The sequence below is a fragment of the Phyllosticta capitalensis genome, assembly GCF_038381095.1.
Source record: "Phyllosticta capitalensis strain CBS 128856 chromosome Unknown BKA78scaffold_6, whole genome shotgun sequence".
NCBI classification, from domain to species: Eukaryota; Fungi; Ascomycota; class Dothideomycetes; order Botryosphaeriales; family Phyllostictaceae; genus Phyllosticta; species Phyllosticta capitalensis.
The window spans coordinates 1,917,270-1,937,185 of record NW_027117444.1 but is presented as its reverse complement, the minus strand read 5'-3'; the positions used below and the strand labels follow the sequence as shown (position 1 = coordinate 1,937,185).

The following is a 19,916-nucleotide window of genomic DNA, read 5'->3' as shown; positions in this document are numbered from 1 at the left end:
TCCAGCACGGTGCGCATAACTACTTCCTTGGCAAAAACGTGATACCATCGCTGGTGGAAAAAGAAGGGAGGAGGTTCGGGCGTCCATGACGAGGAAAAGATCAGGACGGTAGCATGCCACTGTAGATCCAAAGAAAGCCCAGGTTTCTAGAAGGTCAAGTCGCTTGTCTGCAAAAGGAAGGACACTGGTTACTTGTCCCCGCAAAAACGAGGTCCGGGCCGAGCGGAGAGACGGGCCTGAGCTTGGCCACGCTACGGGCGAGAAACGCGGCGCATGAGCAAATCACAACCAACGCACGCCTCTCCCTATCCGTCACGCGTCGCGAGCTGACTCCACCGTCCTCCACCTGACCTGCCAACTCCAGCGAAGCTGCCGTACAAACACCTTAACTCTGGTCACGGAAAAACTACTCTCGCTCTGAAATTCAAGCCAGTTCCGCCGATGGACATGCCCAACGGAGTCGACGCCTAAAAGACGTCTTTTGAAAACATGCCGACTTTGGCGAAAGACCCACTTCCTCCACTCGGGCGAGACTTGAAATCATCCTGGGGCCAGCTGAGTGCAAGAGTATGACCAGTGGCTTGTGATTTGGATGTCGAAGCAACGTGCAACATTGGGGGCCACATAAAAAGGAGATTGCGCTCTAATTCGGCCCCAGCCAAAGGAAGACGCCAAAGACTGCTTCGCTCGGATCCCGTCGACAAGGGCCCTGCTGCCTTGCGCGCCTCGGAGCTTGCGTCGCCTCTGTATATGACCTGAACAGCTGCACACTTCATACCTTACTAGATCTTTGAATTTTTGTCGTTTTGGGATAGAGCGCTGCATTTGCATTTTTCGACAGCGCCGGCTTGCTGCAGGTCATCAACAATGAAGATACCCCTGTTCCTTGCCGCTGCAGCTTTCGGGTGTACCGCTTCCGCGGCCACGCCTGCGGAATGGCGCTCAAAGATCATTTACCAGGTGCTTACGGATAGGTCAGTCAGTGGGGGGTCTCGACAATCAGCGTTTTTATTGACGACTCTAGATTTGCTCGCGCAGACAATAGTACCACAGCTGGCTGCGATGCCTCCGCACGACAGTATGTTCTGGGAGTCCTCGTCTACACGGTGAAATCAAATCTGATCATGATGCAGGTATTGTGGCGGCTCTTACCAGGGCATCATCAATCAACTGGACTACATACAGGGCATGGGATTTACTGCTGTACGTATTGTAATTTGCACCAGTCTCCTTACACGTGCTCACAACGACCCGCAGATTTGGATTTCTCCCATCACATACAATCTGGAAGGTGACACCGGAGTCGGAGAGGCCTACCACGGGTACTGGCAGCAGGATTTGTATAGACTCAATGAGAACTTCGGCACGGCTGAAGAATTGAAAGCGCTTTCTACCGCACTCCATGATCGCGACATGGTACGTCATTACAGTTTCGCTTGCATACTGCAGGTACTAACCGATTCTCCAGTACCTTATGGTGGACGTCGTGACGAATCACAATGGCTGGGCAGGCAATTACACAACGGTCGACTACAGCAAATTCAACCCGTTCAACTCGCAGGACGACTACCATTCGTACTGCGAAATCACCAACTACGACGACCAAGACAACGTCGAGGACTGCTGGCTCGGCGACTCGAACGTCGAACTAGTCGATCTCAAGACAGAGAGCTCGACGGTCAGTTCAGGCTACAACTCCTGGATCAAGGAACTCGTGTCGAACTATTCTAGTGAGTCCTAACAACTTCTGAGCGGACAAGGAAACTAATCGAAAACAGTCGACGGGTTGCGAATCGATACGGCCAAACACGTCGACAAATCATTTTGGCCTGACTTCAATACTGCCGCTGGCGTCTTTTGTACCGGTGAAGTTTTTGACGGCGACCCAGCCTACACTTGTCCGTACCAAGAGGTGCTGGACAGTGTGCTCAACTATCCGATGTAAGATTCCCCTTTTTTCGCGGCGTCGCATCTGCCACTCTCCTATCAAAATGCTCTCGTGTCCACAAAATTGACCCCTATCACGCAGCTACTACCCCCTTACCCGCACTTTCACATCCTCCTCAGGCTCCATCTCCGACCTCGCTTCCGAAATCAACACAGTCAAATCCACATGCAAAGACTCGACGCTCCTCGGCACCTTCTCCGAAAACCACGACGTGACACGCTTCGCATCGCTCACATCAGATCTGTCGCAAGCGCGCAACGTCATGACCTTCACGCTGCTCCACGACGGCGTCCCCATCCTCTACCAGGGCCAGGAGCAGCACTACGCCGGCACCAGCGACCCGGATAACCGCGCCGCCATCTGGCTGAGCGGCTACAACACCAGCTCCCCGCTGTACCGCCTCGCCGCCTCGGTGAACCAGATCCGCAACCACGCCATGTATGTTGATGCCGACTATTTGACGTACATGAACTACCCGATCTACAACGACACCAACACGTTGGCGCTGCGCAAGGGCTATGATGGTATGCAGGTCATTACTGTTCTGAGCAATTTAGGCGCGGGCGGCGCCGCGTACACCCTGAATCTGGGGAGCACGGGATGGAACAATGGCACCCAGGTAGTCGAGGTGTTGACGTGTACGACGCTGACCACGGCGAGCGATGGCACGGTACCAGTCGCAATGCAAAGTGGGTTGCCGCGGGTGCTATACCCCAAGGACAAGTTGAGTGAGAGCGGTATTTGTGGGCTATGAGGTGGATGAATGACGGCTATTATCCAAATTTTGAAATCAAGATATGCATAGGGAGTGATCAAACACCTTGCTCCCTAAAGACTTGGATGTTTAAGCTTATGAAAGGGTAGCTACAGGGAGCATTCAAGCACCCCATACCGCCTTGGAGTCGCCATTTCTTTCGCGACGCACCATAATACGACCAGCGATTCTCTTGGCTACATATCAACGAGCGACAGCCTGCTTTCCAAAACCAAACCCGAGCGCCGCAAAAACGCTACATCCCATCCACCTCTTTCCACCACGCCTCTCAAGACGCCATATGCGCACCACCGCTCACATGGAACGTCTGACCTGTCAACCACTGGGCTTCTGGGCTTGACAGCAGAGCAACGACGCCGGCCACATCGTCCGGGTAGCCCGGTCGACCGAGAGGGCTCCACTTGGAAATGCGCGCATTGATTTCCTCCATGCTCATGTCGGCGCCTCCCGGGATATAGTTCTTGGATTGCTGCTCATACATTTCAGTCACAACACCCCCGGGGGCTATGCAATTGACGGTGATGCCACGGCTTCCAAAATCCCATGCGAGACATTTGGTCATGCCGATGATGGCGGCTTTGCTGGCGGCGTAGATGGCGTGGCGGGGGACGCCCTAGTGGAAGATCAGTCCTGTGACAAGCGAATCTTGTGCAGAAGTTTGTGGGATTGCTCAGGCAAACGATGACAAGAGAGAAGAAGAGAGGGGGAAAAAAAAAGAGAAAAGGGCGGACCTACCATGACAGCCGAGACGCTACTGATGAGCATCAACCTCCCACCATCCTCCATATGCTTCTCCGCCATCTGCGCAACAAAGTACTGCGCCTTGACATTGACCGCAAAGACAGCATCGATCTCGTCCTCCTTGACATCGCTCAAGCTGCCAAAGTGCTCGATGCCCGAGTTGCTCATGACAATATCGACCCTTCCGAGCTCCTTCTTCGTCCGCTCAAAGAGCTGCGCCAGCTCCTCCTTCTTCGTCACATCGGCCTTGACGGTGATGGCTTTGACGCCGAGCGAGCGTGCCTTCTCTGCAACCTCTTCGGCGCGCGAGGCTGATGAGACGTAGTTGATGGTGACCGAGGCGCCGTGTTGGGCCAGGCGCAGGGCGACGCTGGCGCCAATGCCGCGGCTGGAGCCTGTGACTATGAGGAGAAGGTGTGAGGTTAGTTGTTTCCTTGCGCGAAAGGCGTTGCGAGGGGAAGTGCCGACAGCTTCGCAAACAACGTAAAGGGGCAAAAGTTTTGAAGTCTCCCTGCCGCAATGTACGTACCAATGGCAACCTTGTCGCTCAGGGTCTTGCTGAGGAGACCAAGGGGACTCTCCGAAGTTGACGTCATTGTTGCAGAAACGGGAAGGAAGTCGTGCACTCTTCCAGCGTTTGCAAAAAATCGCAAAGCCAAAGCTGCAACCAGCCAGCTTTTCCAGCCAGCCGGGCAGCGATACTTATGCGGTGAGCATCAACGCAGAAGCGCCGTCAACAAACAAACACAGCTGAAAGAAAAAGTGCGTCGAGCTACCGCGGGATGAGGGGTTGACGTGTTCGCCAACGCGCGCTGCCGCGCCGTCCCTGCAAGTACTATCCCGGCAAGGCAGCTGGAGGAACCGGCGCGCGCGACAACGACATGGCGGTGTACTTCGGTTGGCCAGACAAGCGCGCTGCCTGATCAGAAGGGTTGGGTATGTAGTTGGGTTGATGCGGAAATCGTGACGTCCACATGCTGGATTCTTGTCGGGGAAAGACCGGATCGTCAAGAAGCATTCGATGCCATTTTTAGCTGATGACCGAAGCCATGGGCAACCGTTCGCAAAGGCAGCCAATCGACGTGTTCAGCTGCTCACGATCTTCTCGTAAGCTACGGTGGTGGCTTTCCGTTGCTCAGAGATTGGCATCGCTAGCGTTTGGCCGCCGGATCGGGCCGCGAACGAACGGAGATTTTGTTGTCCATCGTGTCCGGTCCGAGTTGCAGCTTGGAGGGAAGGCGCCGGATGCTTCGAGGTGGATGGTGGTCGATCTTGTTGCGGTAGGGGCGACATTAAGCGTAAATCCGAAGCCAGTTAAATGTAGATCTCTTAGATACCTAAGGAGAGTTTTTGATGGAAGCCCATTCAGGCGATGGTCTTGCAGAGAAAGTATGATACAGGGTGCTGTCCAACCGACATGGACTCGACATGAACAAATGCGCTGAACATGTTGCTAGCAGGGCTCCCGTGAACTTCCAATCAAGGTCTCCGCGTAAAAGACCACTGGAAAATGCCGGGAAACAGTTGTTGAAAACGCAAGCTGCCAACAAGCCGGCACGCGAAAAGATACTGGGTATCAATACAAAAGGTTTGGATGGATATCTCGGGAAAAATCAAAAACGCTCGTCAAAAGAAGTGCTTTTCGTGCTCGTCAAGTCGTCTCATGCCGGGAGCCTCAAAACTCCGAATGACCCAAATGCCTTCGCGAGATGAGGGAAAGCTGCCCGAACCGAAGCCTGTTGTAAAAGACCAAATCAAAAGAAAACGCGCCAATGGGGGGTATAACGTCAAATGATTACTTTCCGTCCTGGATGAGGATCCTCCCAACTGTAGCCAAAATCCACCTCTTTAAATTCCCACGAGGGTCTCCGTATGCTTGGTGCTCTGCCGACGCTGTAGTTGGCGCTATTGGAACTCATTCCTCGGCTCAGTTGGAGCCGTTCTTGGACGCTTTGCATGCTGAGACCCCTTTGTACCGATGGTCTTCCCCCCATGTCCACGTATTGTTGTCGCAGACTAGACCCACGCTGCAGTCCATAAATTCTCTCAAAATATGACGAGTCCGTCGTGTCGAATCTTCGTGGCGCCGGCCTGTGTGATGGCTCCGCTATCGGCTCTGGTGTTTCGTGGACTGGGGACGTGGCTTCAGAACTCCTGTCTTCCGGAGTCTTCCCTTTCAGTGAATTCAATTCGATATAGTCTCCTTCACGTTGCGACGTCAAGGTCTTGCTGCCAGTCGATGACCATCCAAAGGGTGTATCGGTAGTCTTTCGGCCGGCAAGCGAGCTGCTGGTGCCTTCTTGAGTTGTGCCGTCAATGTCGTCCTCTGAGTCACGCGGAGATCTCTGGCTGTTGAACCAACGGAAGCGCGGACAGATATTTACCAAGATTGGATGACAGCAAGGAAGACAGCCGCATATTACGCCCAGGTTCGTTTCGATGCATAGTATTGTATAGTTATGGACACCGGTCCAGTAGATGTCGTTTGATTTGAAGAATACCGAGGAGTACCATAATCGACAGATTCCGGCGACGCTGACTCTATGTGTTCATGTCAGTACGGGCTAGAATGTGGGGTTGGAAAATGGGCCAAAAAACATCAAAACATGTTCCCTGGTTGGGAGCGCGTCGTCTTACATTAGGCCAAGCGAAAACAGGATCATCAGCCCGAATCGTTTTTCCTTTGGCAGCTTCAAGCCCAACACGAATCGCAGAGGCCATAAGAAAATCCAAAGGTCACTGAAAGTGTTGAGAGCGCCTCCAGCGAGGACGAAGTCGTGATGTTTGAGACACGATTTGGTCCTGAACTGTGGCGAATGCGGGTCGCGCGAGGCAAAGCACATGATGAATTGCAGGATCATCACGGCCAACAGAGAGACCATCCAGAGAAGTGTATATGCGATGGCGCATCGACAAAACCATAAGTTGCCTTTTTCCGGTGGGAAGACGCGAAGGTAACCTAAGCAGACTGAGGTTTTGGTAAAGCCGACACCAAGAACGAACGCGATCTCGAACGCAAGTTTAACCTAGGTAGAGAATAAGTATTTGCGCAACAGGCGGTGGACTAATAAAACTTGATTGAGCAGGAGAGAAGAGCCGATGTTGTACCCTTGTAATGACTGTGAACCAGTGCGGTTTGATATCCCATAGGTGTCTTGCGAGACCCCATCGTGTACAGACCATGATGGTGATTGCCCAGGCCAGCGTGAAGAACTTTCGTCGCAATCAATGTTACCATTTGTCGACATTAATAAAAACCGTCAATGATTTCACTTACCCATCCGATTGCCATCAGCCAGTCATCGAGTCCAAAAATGCGCTTGACGTATCCGCGACTGTAGAAACGACCGGCTACGACCATTGTCATCACTACCGCAAAAGGTATGAGTACCCCAAAGAGCAAGCCCCTCCGCGTTTCTGGATTGTCATAATTGGGCGGTCGGGATCGATACGTCTCCTCAAAGTCGGCAGGCAGAGGCATGGTTGCGTCGCCCACGACGCTCAGCGAATCGCGACCGACCAACAACTGAAGTGAGTGAGCGTACGGAGGAGTTTGAGAGTGGTAGATAGGGCGAGGACTAGACGTTGCCCTCGGGGCGTGTTAAGGTTCGACTGCCGGAGTTCTCGGTTACAATAACCTTATTCTCCCTTGAAGAATCAACGGCGCGAAGGATAAGCCGTTGCTGTCATTTTAAAAGAGAGCACTGGCATGGACCTCTCTCATTCGCAGACAGGCTGTGAGTAAGCTTGCAAAAGAGTTGTCGCGCACGCAGAACTGGTGACTAAGATGCTTGATGGAGGCAGGACATGGTGTGAAAGACCTACGGCCCCACATGCTCAGTACAACCACAACAGAATTTACGTGAGACTATCAGGAACCTTGCTCAAACCAGAATTCATCGGCTTTGTCCAGAAAAGCTTCCTGCTGCTTTCAGAAGAGGCGACCGTTCTTGTCTGATTGGCGGTGTTCAGGGTGTTTTTGCAAGGTTGGGAACAGTTTCACATGTGGGCGAAGATTTCGCAAGGCTTGAAAGACTGATCAGCCAGACAGGACGGTGCCTGATGGAAAAGCTTCCAGAAGCGAAGCGGCGCCCGGGTCGACCAGAAGGACGGGGGTGAAGTCGCGGCAGATGTTCAAGCTCGGATATATATTAGCAGTGCCCGAACGCAACTTATCTGGCTTCTTCTAGTAGTCCTCGGCTTCGGGGCTGTTTCTCGCGAAGTTTTGAGCAAGAGGCGTTTGTCGTTGGCGTTTTGCTCCTGAGCTTTACTGCGCATCGACCATGACCAAGAGCGTCTTGAACGCGTGCATGAACGCCCTGACTGTCTAGGAGCATCCCAGCACAGCATGAGGAGATTCAGGGAACATCAAGTATGCGGACAGTTGACTTCCTCCTGAGCTGTTGGGAAGCGAGGTCGTGCTCTGGCGGAGAAAGACCAGTCGTGTGCTCATGGAAATGCCTCCGGGTAGACTAGCTGGAGGTGACCTGACACGGGACGGGACAGCCACACCTTTCAACAAATCCCTGACTGACACGCCCGGGCTTTGCAGGCGAGCGCGCGAGGTGTGAAGCATGACTGTACCGGGGATTAGGAGTTTGGAGATTCAGCCAGCTAAGAATAGACCAGAAAGAGCGTTTTGCTGCCCAATAGCATGGTGTTTGTCTCCAAGGACCACCTGTGACAAGTTCTTGTCGACTAGACTGTATCGCGATAGCAGCGTGTCCGAGAATCCATCGGTCGAGGCAGACGACGAAGGCATTGACGAGCTGATAGCCAGGTCGCAATGTGTGGTCGGCTGGGGTTGACAGCTAAGTAGGACTGCCAAGTAGTTTTGAGCTTCCTGAATGACCTCTGAATTTGACGAGCTTTTTTTTTTTGGGACGATCGAGAGATTGCAGCATAAGAAAAAGCTGTGCCAGCCGTCAAGTTGGGCGGATGAAGGACGAAGGAAAGTAAGTTGTGGGCGCGTGCGATATCCGCGAGCGGTCCGAGGACTGGAAGAACTTCGGGCTATCCCGTCTCTCAGCGCCCTTAAGGAAGCCGACCGACGCGTCTCCTCTCCTCCGCGCGCGTCTTCGTATCCACCAACAACACATTTCGGAACTCCTCTGTCATTGCTGTCCTCGGCTTGGACTTGCGCAACATGTCGGATATGTGTCATGCGTTACCATCTCTGCGGACGCCCGCCATTGCAAACCTCTTCTGCGTCGAGCGACGGGAACGACATCTGCAATTGACCAGACAGGAAACGGATGAGAAATGTCCCGAGCGTCTTCGCATCTTCCTTCCTCTCCAAGCTCTCCTACGTCGGTGTCGTCACGGCCCTCCCGTCGCCGAAAGTCTGTACTCCACCTTTGATCTCATCAAATCGAGCCATCGAGAAGAACAATACCGCCTGGTGACGGTTGAACGGGACATGACGACTGGAAGAGGCTCAGATTCCGGTCGTCTATCGTTACTGCGGGCTCGGGGTAGCCAGTAAGGGAGGAGGTGTTGGTCAGCGGCTCATATGTACCGACGGACTTCAACAACACCGGTCAATCGCATGCCAGAGACTCCAAACGTGCGTCGACTGTTACCCGGCTTTGTTGTATGCATGATGTTTCGACCTCCGCAGTATGGCCCGTGTTTCCATCAACTACCTGGTAAACGCTAGCTCTAGCAGCCGACCCCGCGCCTTTCGTCTGCCCAAAAATTGACACCATTGAAGACACCAACTGGGATAGCAAGCTCAACTAGCCGTTGTGCGCGCAGGCGTGTCAAATCCTCATCGTCTCATTCGCTTGCTGCCGGGACGAGTGCCCTTGAACCTTGCTAGCCATCGCGGGCATGCCCACCCTCCCGCTTTGTTCAGCCGCCCTCACGGAAAACTCGCAGGCTGTCAAACGACATAAGTATCATTGATCGCGTCTGGAACCTCTCTTGCATCTGCACTGGCTCGTGATTCACGTTGAAAACATGAAGTTCTCTGCGGTCACACTCGCTATCGTTGCCGGAATCTCATCTGCCTCGTACATAAACAACCTTGGCTATGGCAGCCCATCAGGCCATCATCCTTTTCTTGGTCTACCAATCTACAAGATTGTTAAACGTCACGACCCAAGCTTACGATTTGTCGATGAAGCGCATCTGAATTGGACACATGGTGTTGCTTCAGGCGATCCGTATCCAAACTCGGTGATTCTGTGGACTCGCTGTTCGCCCAAGTACGACAACGCAAAGCAGAAGGGTATGTCACGAGACCACTATCAGGAAATTCTGCTGAAGAAGGCCACAGTCACAGCTCCCGGTTTCACTCAACTTTACGACCATCACCAACAGGAAACCATCCCCGTGTCTACTGCTCCAATTTGTGTCGAGTACAGAGTGTCTACGGATGAGAATATTGAAAATGTAGTGACCTCGGGAACTGCATATACGTCTTCCGACATCGACTACACGGTCAAAGTTGAGGCGTGTGGTCTTGAATCATTCACGCGATATTACTACCAATTCCGCGTGTGCGGAACGAACTACACAAGCCCCACTGGTAGGACCAAGACAGCCCCAGGCGCCAATGATGAGGTACCGGACATAGCCTTGGCAGTGTACTCGTGCTCGAACTATCGTATGTATTGATCTGCGATTTTGACTGCAGGATGATCTGACTTGCGTGGCAGCATTTGGATACTTCACCGCATTTGGGAATGTTGCTCGCAAAGACTCCGTGGATTACGTCCTTCATCTTGGAGACTTCTTGTACGAGTACGCCGAAGGCGGTTACGGTTATGGATGGAAAGTCGGACGCAGCGTGCTTCCAGACAAGGAAATTCGGACGTTGTATGACTATCGAAGACGTCACTCGCAGTACAGGTCGGATCTTGATGCAGTTGAGAATTTTGCCATGTTTCCCTGGATCCCGGTGTGGGATGATCACGGTGAGTTTGAGGGCATGCAGCCGTCACACAATGATCTAATTTTTGCGGTCAGAGGTCGGAGACAACACGTACCGAGATGGGATGGCGGACCAAAACAACACCAGGGCTTCGTTTCTCATGAACGATATTTCTACCGGCTTTGGAGGTGACCGCATTGCCTTTGACCAACGGAAAATGAATGCTGTCAGAGCTGTAAGTGCAAACTGCGGTTGTAGCGCGGATGTTTCAGTTTTTGTTGACATGAAAAAGTACTTTGAATGGATGCCAATCCGTCAGGTCGAAATGGACGACAACCTGCGCATCTGGCGAACATTCTCCCTCGGTTCCCTCATGGACATCTTCATGCTGGACACTCGACAGTACGACCGATCGATAACAGACCTTTATTGGAATACTGACTACATCCACGAAATCTCCAACGACGTTGGCAGGACCATGATGGGTAGTCGGCAGGAGAATTGGTTTTACCGAAAGCTCAGCGCATCCCATGCCAGGGGAGCCGCTTGGCGATTGATTGGGTCTCAAACAGTCTTTTCTCGGATCAACGAATCTATCTCCCAGGGCCCGGAAAATCCGCTCGACTATGACGCATGGGACGGCTATCAGGCGAATCGGAACCGGACTTTTGCACATCTTTACGAGAATGGAATCAACAACAACATTGTCATGGCCGGGGACAGCCACATGTCATGGGCAAGCGATCTCGTCTGGTTGGACGAGCATGATTATGATCAAAAGACTGGAGCCGGTGCGATTGGTGTCGAATTTGCCGGGACCGCTGTCAGCAGTCCTTCTCCTATTGGTCAGAATGTCACCATGCGGGAAGCCAAGAACACCAGCGAGTGGCTCGTGGAGGCCAACCGAGAGCTTCAATGGCAGGATTCTTATTATCGTGGGTACTACGAGCTTCATGTCAGGTATGTCAACCATCCAGCAGTCCGCGAAGCAGCCCCGGAGGTCTTGAAGCTGACTTACAATCCTGAAGCTACGACGCTGTAAAAGCCAAATATTACGGCATTCCGACCTTGGTCCAACGCACAGCACTCGAAGTCAGTCTCGCGAATTTCACCGTCCTGCGCGACGCCAACGCTCTTTCAAGACCTGTGGCTGGTGGGGTCGTCGCCAGCGGAACGCTGAAGAACGGAAGGACAGTGCAAACCAACATCACGAACAACACCTTGACAGGCCGATACACTGTCCAAAGCCTGGCAACATTCGGCTACAATCAGACCGTTGACAATGAGTTCTTGATTTAGAAGAGAAGACTCCTAGATGAAGCTTTGTGTTTAATGTTAATGGATTTTAGTTCAAACAGCAGCAGAGCTAGTCCGTGAAACGATGTAGGAGCAGCGAGCCGAGTTGAGGCATCGAGATCGAATCAATAGTTCGACTTTGCCCTTTGCTGCTTGCCGACATTGTCCCGCCATTACCTGCATACTCTCTGTCACCTCAGCCCAATTCTGGTAGAGATCAAAGTGATGGACCTCATTGGAGCGGCAGGCCTTGGTCGACACCTCGCGCAATTCCGACATTTGCATTGGATGATGCCAAGCAGAAACATGTCCTTGATATCACAGCTTTTTGGACTCTAGCTAACAATTGTTTCATGGGTGTGTTACTATAATTTGCCATCGCCCTATATCAACTCCATTTGCCATGGATATGTATACCAATCGCTGAACCTGTAGCCAATAGGAGGCTTTTGTGTCAGCGTTTCGCCTTATCCTGCATGGTCCCTGGTACCTTAGTTCTGTGGGAACACTGGATAAGCACAAAGTGATGCTCTGTATTCCGGCCTATCCCACGCGTCCCGGATGCAACGCGAGTCTACTCGCATCTCAGCTCCTGCCTCGGTCCCTATGCGAACTAGCTCGGGTTGCCGGAAAATCCGGCAGTAAGTTTTGTGACTCTCACGGGTGAGAACATTTCTTTTAAAGAGTTCAGGGAGATAAATTGGGACATTTCAGCCGATGACGTACGCTCGAATGACGTTCACTTTGGGCTATGCTAAACTCGTGTTCTGATCTTCAAAATCGGAGAGCGCAGGCACAGAGTTGTTGGTCGAGTCAAGCTGGTGGGACGGGAGAGCTAACAGCTGCAGAGTCAATGCCGCGTGGAAGATTCCTCCCGAGACCACTCGACAGCTACAACGACTCGTCATACTCCGTATAGGGAGAACTGTGATTCGGCTCAGAGGCGCCTCTAGCGCCCCGCAAAATTCTTTGCAGCAGGGCAGCCCCGCAACGGGCCACCCTAATCGACGACTTGACCCCGCGATGCTCCAAGCCACAGCAACACTGTTCGCCGCAACAAACCACCTAAACCCCCTCCACAGAATTTTCATCCTCCAACCATTGCTTCTTGAAACCTGGTCGTAAGGATGGATCCCATGGCTTCACTTCCGATCTGCATGACACAGAACCGCTTCCGGAGGTTTTCTACAGGCCTCATCGGACCCTTTTCGACGGACAACAGAAGTTACAGTGGGTAGGAATTATGAAGCAAGGCTTAGCCAAGAATTTGTCCACAAATATCCGACGGGGTTGAAAGGCGTGCTTGGTGGTATATCATAAGACTGCTTGGATCCTCCCTCTCAACTCTTGGAAGTCTTCGCTAGTCGCCTTCTCGACCCAAGTCGGCACCACTACTGCTTCAGTGGCTTTGACGTTTTGCATGATCGACTCCAAGCGACGGCTATTCGGCCAATCAGATCCCTTGCGAAGACGACCTTCGCGAATGTTTTGCCCTGTTTCGCAAAAGTAGCGAAGGCACCCTGGTTCGACTGACCGCCTGCATAAACGGTGTGGACGAAGACATCACGATAGCGGTGAGTGACATGCAGGTTGTGTTTATTCCCGACCCTTGGTCTATCGCGCATCTACATGCACATGTGAAAACATGTCACTGAAACTTGGCACTAAACATTCTATACTTCTGAAACTGATAAAACGTCGTCAAGGAGAATTCGTCCACTCCCGCAACTTGAATCCACGCGATTGCTAACAATGGCGACTGTCAATGACGAGTGGGTTACCCGCAGAGAGATCTTTCCTCAATGCTGACCATCACACAGAAAGCACACCGACAATGGCGGAGTCCACGCTGAAGACGTTGGGAAAATGGACCCGGGGAGACACAAGAGCACCGCCAAAGAATTCGCGGAAAATGTCACGGGAGAGTGAGTAACAAAGCCCACCATGACGTCCGACCTCAGAATTTGAAGTTGAAGAGTTTCGGATGGATGTCTGAGGACTCCCTACGCACCCGCATTTGGACTTTGAATTCTCAACTTGACGAGTTCGAACGGATGCCTGAGACTCCTTGTTCGTGTACATTTGGAGTCCACTTGCTGACTTGATAATACAGGGTCCGGAACCCTCTCGCAGACATTCCCGTCCCGCAACTGATGAAGGACGTTGATACCTTTGCGAAGGAGAACGGCATGACGGACATTCTACCACTCCTTCGAAAGGGAGCTTTGATCTCGCGTGACCCGAAGAACTTTGAGAGTGTCGAGGAGCTGGAAGAAGCGGACAAGGAAATCATACGCTTCGAGCGGACTCATCGTTGGAACCATCCTTGGTCTCTCTACTTTACCATCATCTTGAACTCCATTGCGGCTGCCATTCAAGGTAGGTGACCTTCTCCTTCGCGACTGTTCTATGCCTAACCATGCGCAGGCTGGGACCAGACTGGCTCAAATGGAGCAAACCTGTCGTTCCCGGATGACTTTGGCATTTCGACCACGGAAGAAGTCTGCGGCCCCAAAGGCACCTGCAACAGGGACGAGTGGATCGTTGGTCTCGTCAATTCCTTCCCATACATTGCCATTTGCATGTTGTAAGTACAGAATGCCCCCAGGCCTCGAAATTGCCGCCTTGACAAGACACCCACAGTGCGGCCTGGCTGTCCGATCCTATGAACGATCTCATCGGGCGTCGTGGGACGATTTTCATCGCCGCCATTTTTTCCCTGCTCGCACCCATCGGCTCCGCTCTCACTCAACACTGGGGTCAACTCTGCGCTACACGCATCCTGCTTGGAATAGGGATGGGTCTGAAGGAAGTTACCGTGCCTGTGTTTTCAGCAGAGACGGCCCCGGCTGTTATTCGAGGCGGTTTGGTCATGAGCTGGCAGCTTTGGACCGCATTTGGTATTTTTCTTGGAACTTGTGCCAACCTAGCAATGTACAAGGTTGGCGACGTTGCATGGCGACTCCAGATTGGGAGTGCTTTTATTCCCGCGGTTCCCTTGGTCATCGGCATTTACTTCTGCCCCGAATCTCCTCGTGAGTATTCGACACATTTCGTGGTCCTTCCGCTGACAAACTCTCCAGGTTGGTACATGAAGAAGGGAAGATTCCTCGATGCGTACAAGTCCCTCCTCCGCCTTCGGAATGCTCCCCTGCTGGCTGCTCGTGACTTGTACTACATCAATGCTCAGCTCATTGATGAAGTCCGGCTCATCGAAGAAGCGGGCTTGTCGACCAAGAGCAACATGTTCGTCCGCTTTGGCGAGCTCTTCACCATACCTCGGATCAGGAGAGCCACTCAGGCGTCTGGCATTGTCATGATTGCACAACAGATGTATGTTCTCTATCCCGGTTGAATCTCCGGTTTGCTGACTTTGAATAGGTGCGGCATCAACATTATGAGTTTGTCAGTGTCCCCATATTCGACCCCCGCAGTTCGACCCCCGTCTTGTTGAACATGTATAGGGTCTGACTTTGAGTACATGTAGCTACTCGAGCACCATTTTCGAAAACGCCGGAGCGTCTACTCTCGAGTCTTTGTTCGCAACGTTCGGATTTGGCCTGGTACGTCAATTTCGCCCCCAATTGCTCCCACGCTGATGCCTTTCAGGTCAACTTCACCTTCGCCTGGCCGGCCGTTTGGACCATCGATACCTTTGGACGGCGCAATCTGCTTAACTTTACCTTCCCAAATATGCGAGTCTCCAATAACTCCTCAATTCGAACATGAAAAAAGCTGACTAAAGTAGGTTCTGGACCCTGCTGGCCGCTGGATTCTGCTTCTGGATTCCCGAATCAAACAACGCGCATTTGGGGCTTATTGCCTTCTTCATCTACCTTTTCGCGGCGTTCTACTCTCCAGGAGAAGGACCCGTCCCGTTTACGTACTCGGCTGAGTGCTTCCCCCTTTCCCACAGAGAAATGGGGATGTCGTGGGCGGTGGCGACGAACAATTTTTGGGCAAGCGTCCTTTCCCTCACGTTCCCAAGAATGCTGCGAGCATTCAAGCCACAGGGAGCGTTCGGATTTTACGCTGGACTGAATATCTTGGCGTTGTTGATGAGTAAGTCCCTCTTCCGGCAACAGCAGGTGACGAAGGGAATTCAACTTGAGCATGATCCAAAGTCGTCGCACACTGGGCACAAGCATTTGAATGCTCCTTGTGACGGTGCTACAAAAGAAAAACATCTCTTTCTTCAGCTCATCGGGAGTTTGAAGACTCCTTGTCTCTACTCATAATCATCATGAAGCCTTGCACTTGGCAATTTCTCTCGTCACCCACTCTGCGGCTACGTTGAAAAGTTATCGGTCACTGACGTTGGTTCACAGTCTTCCATTTCGTCCCTGAGACCAAGCAGCGAACGTTGGAGGAGCTCGACTACGTCTTCGCGGTGCCGACTCGCACTCACGCCTCATTCCAGCTATATCAGATGCTGCCCTATTTCGTCAAGAGATACATTCTCCGGCGCAAGGGCCTGGTCAAGCCGCAACTGTACCACTTTGAGAAAATCGACGCGCCGGCTTCGCAGTCGGAAGAGAATTCAGTTGGTGTCAGCGATCCGGACCTGGAGGGAGCGCGTACGGAGACGGTCAAGGCCGCTCCTTGATTGCGGAGTTATTGTTTGCTGGAGCAAGTGAGGATGGTTCGATTTGCGGCGTCTTCCGTGAGCTGTCGCTACTGAGTTGTGTCTTGATTGTTCTTCCCCTTGGACTGAGGTTTGGTCGGTGAACGGATGGGCTTGAACGAAGAGACTTTGATATCTAATTCCTCCCATTTGTTTTCGTTCCAGAAGGAAAGTAATGAGTAATGACCAAACATGGAATTTTGCAAGGACCTTGTTCGCTGTGAAATTCATACGTTTGCGAAGTCACTCTCTCCGCTCTCGTCAAGGCCGAGGCAATTGAATTCGCCAAAAACTGATTCCATGGCATTCTGCACTGAGTTTGACAAATGGTTGCTTCTACCGGGGGGAGTACGAGTACGATGCCTCCTGGTCTATACCCCTTAAGGCAACCGAAGCGAGTGAGGCGACTGTCCTGCTCGCTTCACGCCGCGTCTCTCACGCTTCGCTCTTTCCACGCTATTGCCGGTACCTTCAGGTTTTTTCGAGTTTTTGTCTTTCGGATACCCCTGCTTCCAGCAAACAGAATGCTTCAACGTTTACGTCGCTCACAATCCTTCTCTTTCTAGCAGGTGTCACAGGTACCGTCCGCGCTGCCGCTTACCTGCGTTGACTCAGGTTGCATGCGCGCGATCATCGCATGAGGCTCCAGGGTCGAATTCTCCGATGGCCTCCAGATGCTGACTGCAGCTTGGTTGCTGCAGTTCAAGAGTCGCCATTTACTCCACACGTGTCGCCGGACAAGGCTTGAATTTTTGGCACCAAGGCCCTTTTCCGTAGGCTTTGCGACTTCGCGATGCCTCATCTTGATCTTTCCCGGATTTCGGCAATTCGGATTGCCTCCTTCCTTTTTTGAGCGGCGTTCTCGCAAAGACTTCCGACGCCGCTGGCAGCAACGCACTTTCCTTTTCTCAAGCCAGCTTACCATGAGAATGTTTGACATGCGGCAATTTGCGACACGGTCTCCAGAGGTTACAGTGGAAGCGACACCAATTATATCCACGTGCCCCCCGACTGTGTATCGCTGCTGCGACTCGCGCCGAGCGATTGGTCGGCTGCGTGACGCAACCGTGAGACTAGCCTCTCTCCGAAGTGAGGAGTGCTAATCGGTAGCGTGCTAGACATGCACAAAACAGCAGCAAGTCCGAGCCGGCGAGACAGGGGAGGCGCACCGAGCACGCCCGCGCGACATCTAGATAAGCTACTATACCGGTTTATCGCAACGCAGGTCGCAGAGGCTAGCGGGGCACCTGCAGTGGACGCCGCATCGTTTTATCGAGTATTTGGAGGCTGGTGCGTCGCCTTTTCTCCGGATGGTCGTGGACGACCCTTTGTCCAGTACGAGGTTGCTGGACGGCGACGCGTTGGGCATCGAGATGGACGACTTTGAGAAGAACAGGATCCCGATCGATGAGGTCGTGGGAGACGGCCTCTGGGGCGACATGCACCACGATGCGCGGGACATGCAGCGGCTGGGCAAGAAGCAGCAGTTCAAGGTATCTGACTCCAGAGAATCCAGGATGCCGGGTCTCGAGCTGACTGTCGACGCAGAGAAACTTCAGCTTCCTCTCCACACTGGGGTTTGTGTCGATTTACATGGCAACATGGGAATTCGTCCTGGTGTATGATGCCTCCAATGTCCCATGCGCCGGATGCGTAGAACGATGAATGGAGCATCAGAGTAACGCAGCGCAGGTCTCTCTCAGCCGGCTTTATCAATGGCGGCTTTGCTGGCCTGTTCTGGACGTTCATCGGCACCGTCATCTGCTACGCGTCCATTGTAGCCTCGCTCGCAGAGATGACCTCCATGGCCCCGACGAGCGGCGGGCAGTATCACTGGGTCTCAGAGTTTGCACCACCGCGGTACCAAAAATTCCTCAGCTATTCGGCAGGATGGATGTCCACCCTTGGATGGCTCTCAAGCTACGCATCCAGCGCTTTTGTGTGCGCGACTTTGATTGAGATTTGCGCTGAAATTATGCGCCCAGAGTTTGGCTTCAACAACTGGCAGTATACGCTGCTGATGCTTGCGCTCATATTTGTCACCGTTGGATTCAATACCGTGGGGTCGTCATTTCTCCCAGCGCTGGAGACGACGTCTTTGTTTGGGCACTTTTTGGGGTGGCTCTTGGTCGTCATCATCTGCTGGGCCATGTGCAGACCGTTGAATGCTCCAAGTGAGGTCTTTACCAGCTTCGTCAACAGCGGTGGCTGGAGCAACATGGGGACAGCCTGTCTTGTCAGTCAAGTGACGGTCATGTACTGCAACCTGGGCTCTGATAGCATTGTCCACATCTGTGAGTTTGTGAGATTGAGATTGTTTGGGTGATGCTAACGTGTTGGCCTGCAGCAGAGGAAGTGGAAGACGCATCGCTCGTCGTGCCCCGAGCCATGTGGTGGTCCTATGTCGTCAATGTCTTGCTCGGAATCGTCACCTTGATTACCATGCTCTTTTGCATTGGGTCACTCGACGCAACCTTGGAGGCTGATGCCCCCTATCTCAACCTCTTCCAAAATACCGGGTCATCCGGAATGGCACTCTTCTTGACCATTTTGGTCCTTGTGCTGGTGTTTTCTGGCAACATCACCACCCTTGCCACGGTCTCGAGGGAGCTGTGGGCCTTTTCACGCGACCACGGGTTTCCATTCTCGAATTGGATTTCTCACGTATGCCAGCAATTCCTGAACAATGCAAGTCTGGAAATTGACGAGTGAGCAGATGAACGCAAAATACGACATCCCCTTCAACTCGGTCTACCTCTCCTCAGTCCTCACCAGCATCCTATGCCTGGTCAATCTCGGCTCCACCTTCGCCTTCAATCTCATCGTCTCCCTCTCTCTGCTCGCCCTCCTCTCCACCTACATGATCTCCATCGGCTGCATCCTGCTCCGCCGCATCCAGGGCCAGCCGCTCCCACCCGCCCGCTGGAGCCTTGGACGATGGGGTCTTCCAGTCAACGCGTTTGCGTTTTTGTACTCGGCCTTTGTAATCGTATTTGCCAGTTTTCCCACTTCGGTGCCAGTGAGTCTAGGCGATGCGAATTGGGCGCCGGCGATTTGGGCGGGTGTGCTGCTCTTGAGTGTTGTGGTGTACTGGATTCATGGAAAGAGGCATTTTACTCCGCCGGTCATGTTCGTCGAAGGAAGGAGGACGGAGGGGGTGGGCATCCAGGCGACTTCTTAGATGAGACATGAGTTGAACGCAAAAGAATCGAAGATTTCCTTCCAATTGGCGCAGGAATGTCGCTCGCGGAACGACAGGCGTAACGCCATGAGCCGAGTATTGCGGGGCCAAGAAGCGCATCAGCACCTCTCTCCTGGCGTCATTGTCTCGGATGGGTTGGAAAAAGACTGGGAGCTGGTGAAGGCAACGGACTGGATGGACCGCGAAGACTACCCACCCCAATGACACCTGAGGCGAGCACAAAACGACACGAGCCTACAGAGGTGGGCAAGAGGCTCAATATTCCATCCAAGAGGGCTGTTCTCTGAGGTGACTTCCCAACTCCAGGAGCAAGAGCCCCTGACCGTGCTTCCTATACTTTTCAGAGGCGGACGGAGCACGCACCTTTTCCATCTCTTCTAAGGATCATGAGACGTGGGAAACAAAGGTGCCTGTCGAATTTTCGATTTAGAATCGTAGCAAAAGCCGTGGCAC

General features: G+C 52.8%; 6 protein-coding genes across 6 annotated transcripts; 4 read left to right on the top strand and 2 right to left on the bottom strand.

Annotated features, from left to right (window-relative positions):
- Positions 1 to 867: 867 nt before the first annotated feature.
- On the top strand, positions 868 to 2,702 carry BKA78DRAFT_332089 (glycoside hydrolase superfamily; the record flags this gene model as incomplete). The annotated part of the gene is made up of 7 exons (XM_066889942.1): positions 868 to 974; positions 1,025 to 1,078; positions 1,134 to 1,203; positions 1,258 to 1,416; positions 1,469 to 1,730; positions 1,779 to 1,941; positions 2,030 to 2,702. 7 exons carry the CDS (start codon positions 868 to 870, stop codon positions 2,700 to 2,702), a joined length of 1,488 nt encoding a protein of 495 aa, XP_066743669.1.
- Positions 2,703 to 2,991: 289 nt separating this feature from the next.
- On the bottom strand, positions 2,992 to 4,060 carry BKA78DRAFT_332087 (uncharacterized protein; the record flags this gene model as incomplete). The annotated part of the gene is made up of 3 exons (XM_066889941.1): positions 2,992 to 3,336; positions 3,459 to 3,865; positions 3,994 to 4,060. 3 exons carry the CDS (start codon positions 4,058 to 4,060, stop codon positions 2,992 to 2,994), a joined length of 819 nt encoding a protein of 272 aa, XP_066743668.1.
- Positions 4,061 to 4,829: 769 nt separating this feature from the next.
- BKA78DRAFT_344611 (uncharacterized protein) lies at positions 4,830 to 6,945 on the bottom strand (the record flags this gene model as incomplete). Its single annotated transcript, XM_066890465.1, has 4 exons — positions 4,830 to 6,005; positions 6,102 to 6,490; positions 6,573 to 6,677; positions 6,742 to 6,945. 4 exons carry the CDS (start codon positions 6,943 to 6,945, stop codon positions 5,252 to 5,254), a joined length of 1,452 nt encoding a protein of 483 aa, XP_066743667.1. The 3' UTR covers positions 4,830 to 5,251.
- Positions 6,946 to 9,289: 2,344 nt separating this feature from the next.
- Positions 9,290 to 11,663, top strand: BKA78DRAFT_284172 (alkaline phosphatase-like protein). The gene is made up of 6 exons (XM_066885684.1): positions 9,290 to 9,696; positions 9,745 to 10,074; positions 10,127 to 10,384; positions 10,437 to 10,576; positions 10,634 to 11,301; positions 11,370 to 11,663. Exons 1-6 carry the CDS (start codon positions 9,426 to 9,428, stop codon positions 11,638 to 11,640), a joined length of 1,938 nt encoding a protein of 645 aa, XP_066743666.1. The 5' UTR covers positions 9,290 to 9,425; the 3' UTR covers positions 11,641 to 11,663.
- Positions 11,664 to 13,503: 1,840 nt separating this feature from the next.
- Positions 13,504 to 16,481, top strand: BKA78DRAFT_337296 (sugar porter family MFS transporter; the record flags this gene model as incomplete). The annotated part of the gene is made up of 10 exons (XM_066890244.1): positions 13,504 to 13,562; positions 13,751 to 14,016; positions 14,065 to 14,224; positions 14,281 to 14,672; positions 14,721 to 14,970; positions 15,019 to 15,042; positions 15,125 to 15,200; positions 15,247 to 15,332; positions 15,386 to 15,699; positions 15,966 to 16,481. 10 exons carry the CDS (start codon positions 13,504 to 13,506, stop codon positions 16,241 to 16,243), a joined length of 1,905 nt encoding a protein of 634 aa, XP_066743665.1. The 3' UTR covers positions 16,244 to 16,481.
- Positions 16,482 to 17,700: 1,219 nt separating this feature from the next.
- Positions 17,701 to 19,442, top strand: BKA78DRAFT_252269 (amino acid/polyamine transporter I; the record flags this gene model as incomplete). The annotated part of the gene is made up of 5 exons (XM_066884720.1): positions 17,701 to 17,754; positions 17,810 to 17,880; positions 17,954 to 18,555; positions 18,609 to 18,925; positions 18,978 to 19,442. The coding sequence occupies 5 exons, from the start codon at positions 17,701 to 17,703 to the stop codon at positions 19,440 to 19,442; spliced, it is 1,509 nt and encodes a 502-aa protein (XP_066743664.1).
- Between the last annotated feature and the right edge of the window lie 474 nt (positions 19,443 to 19,916).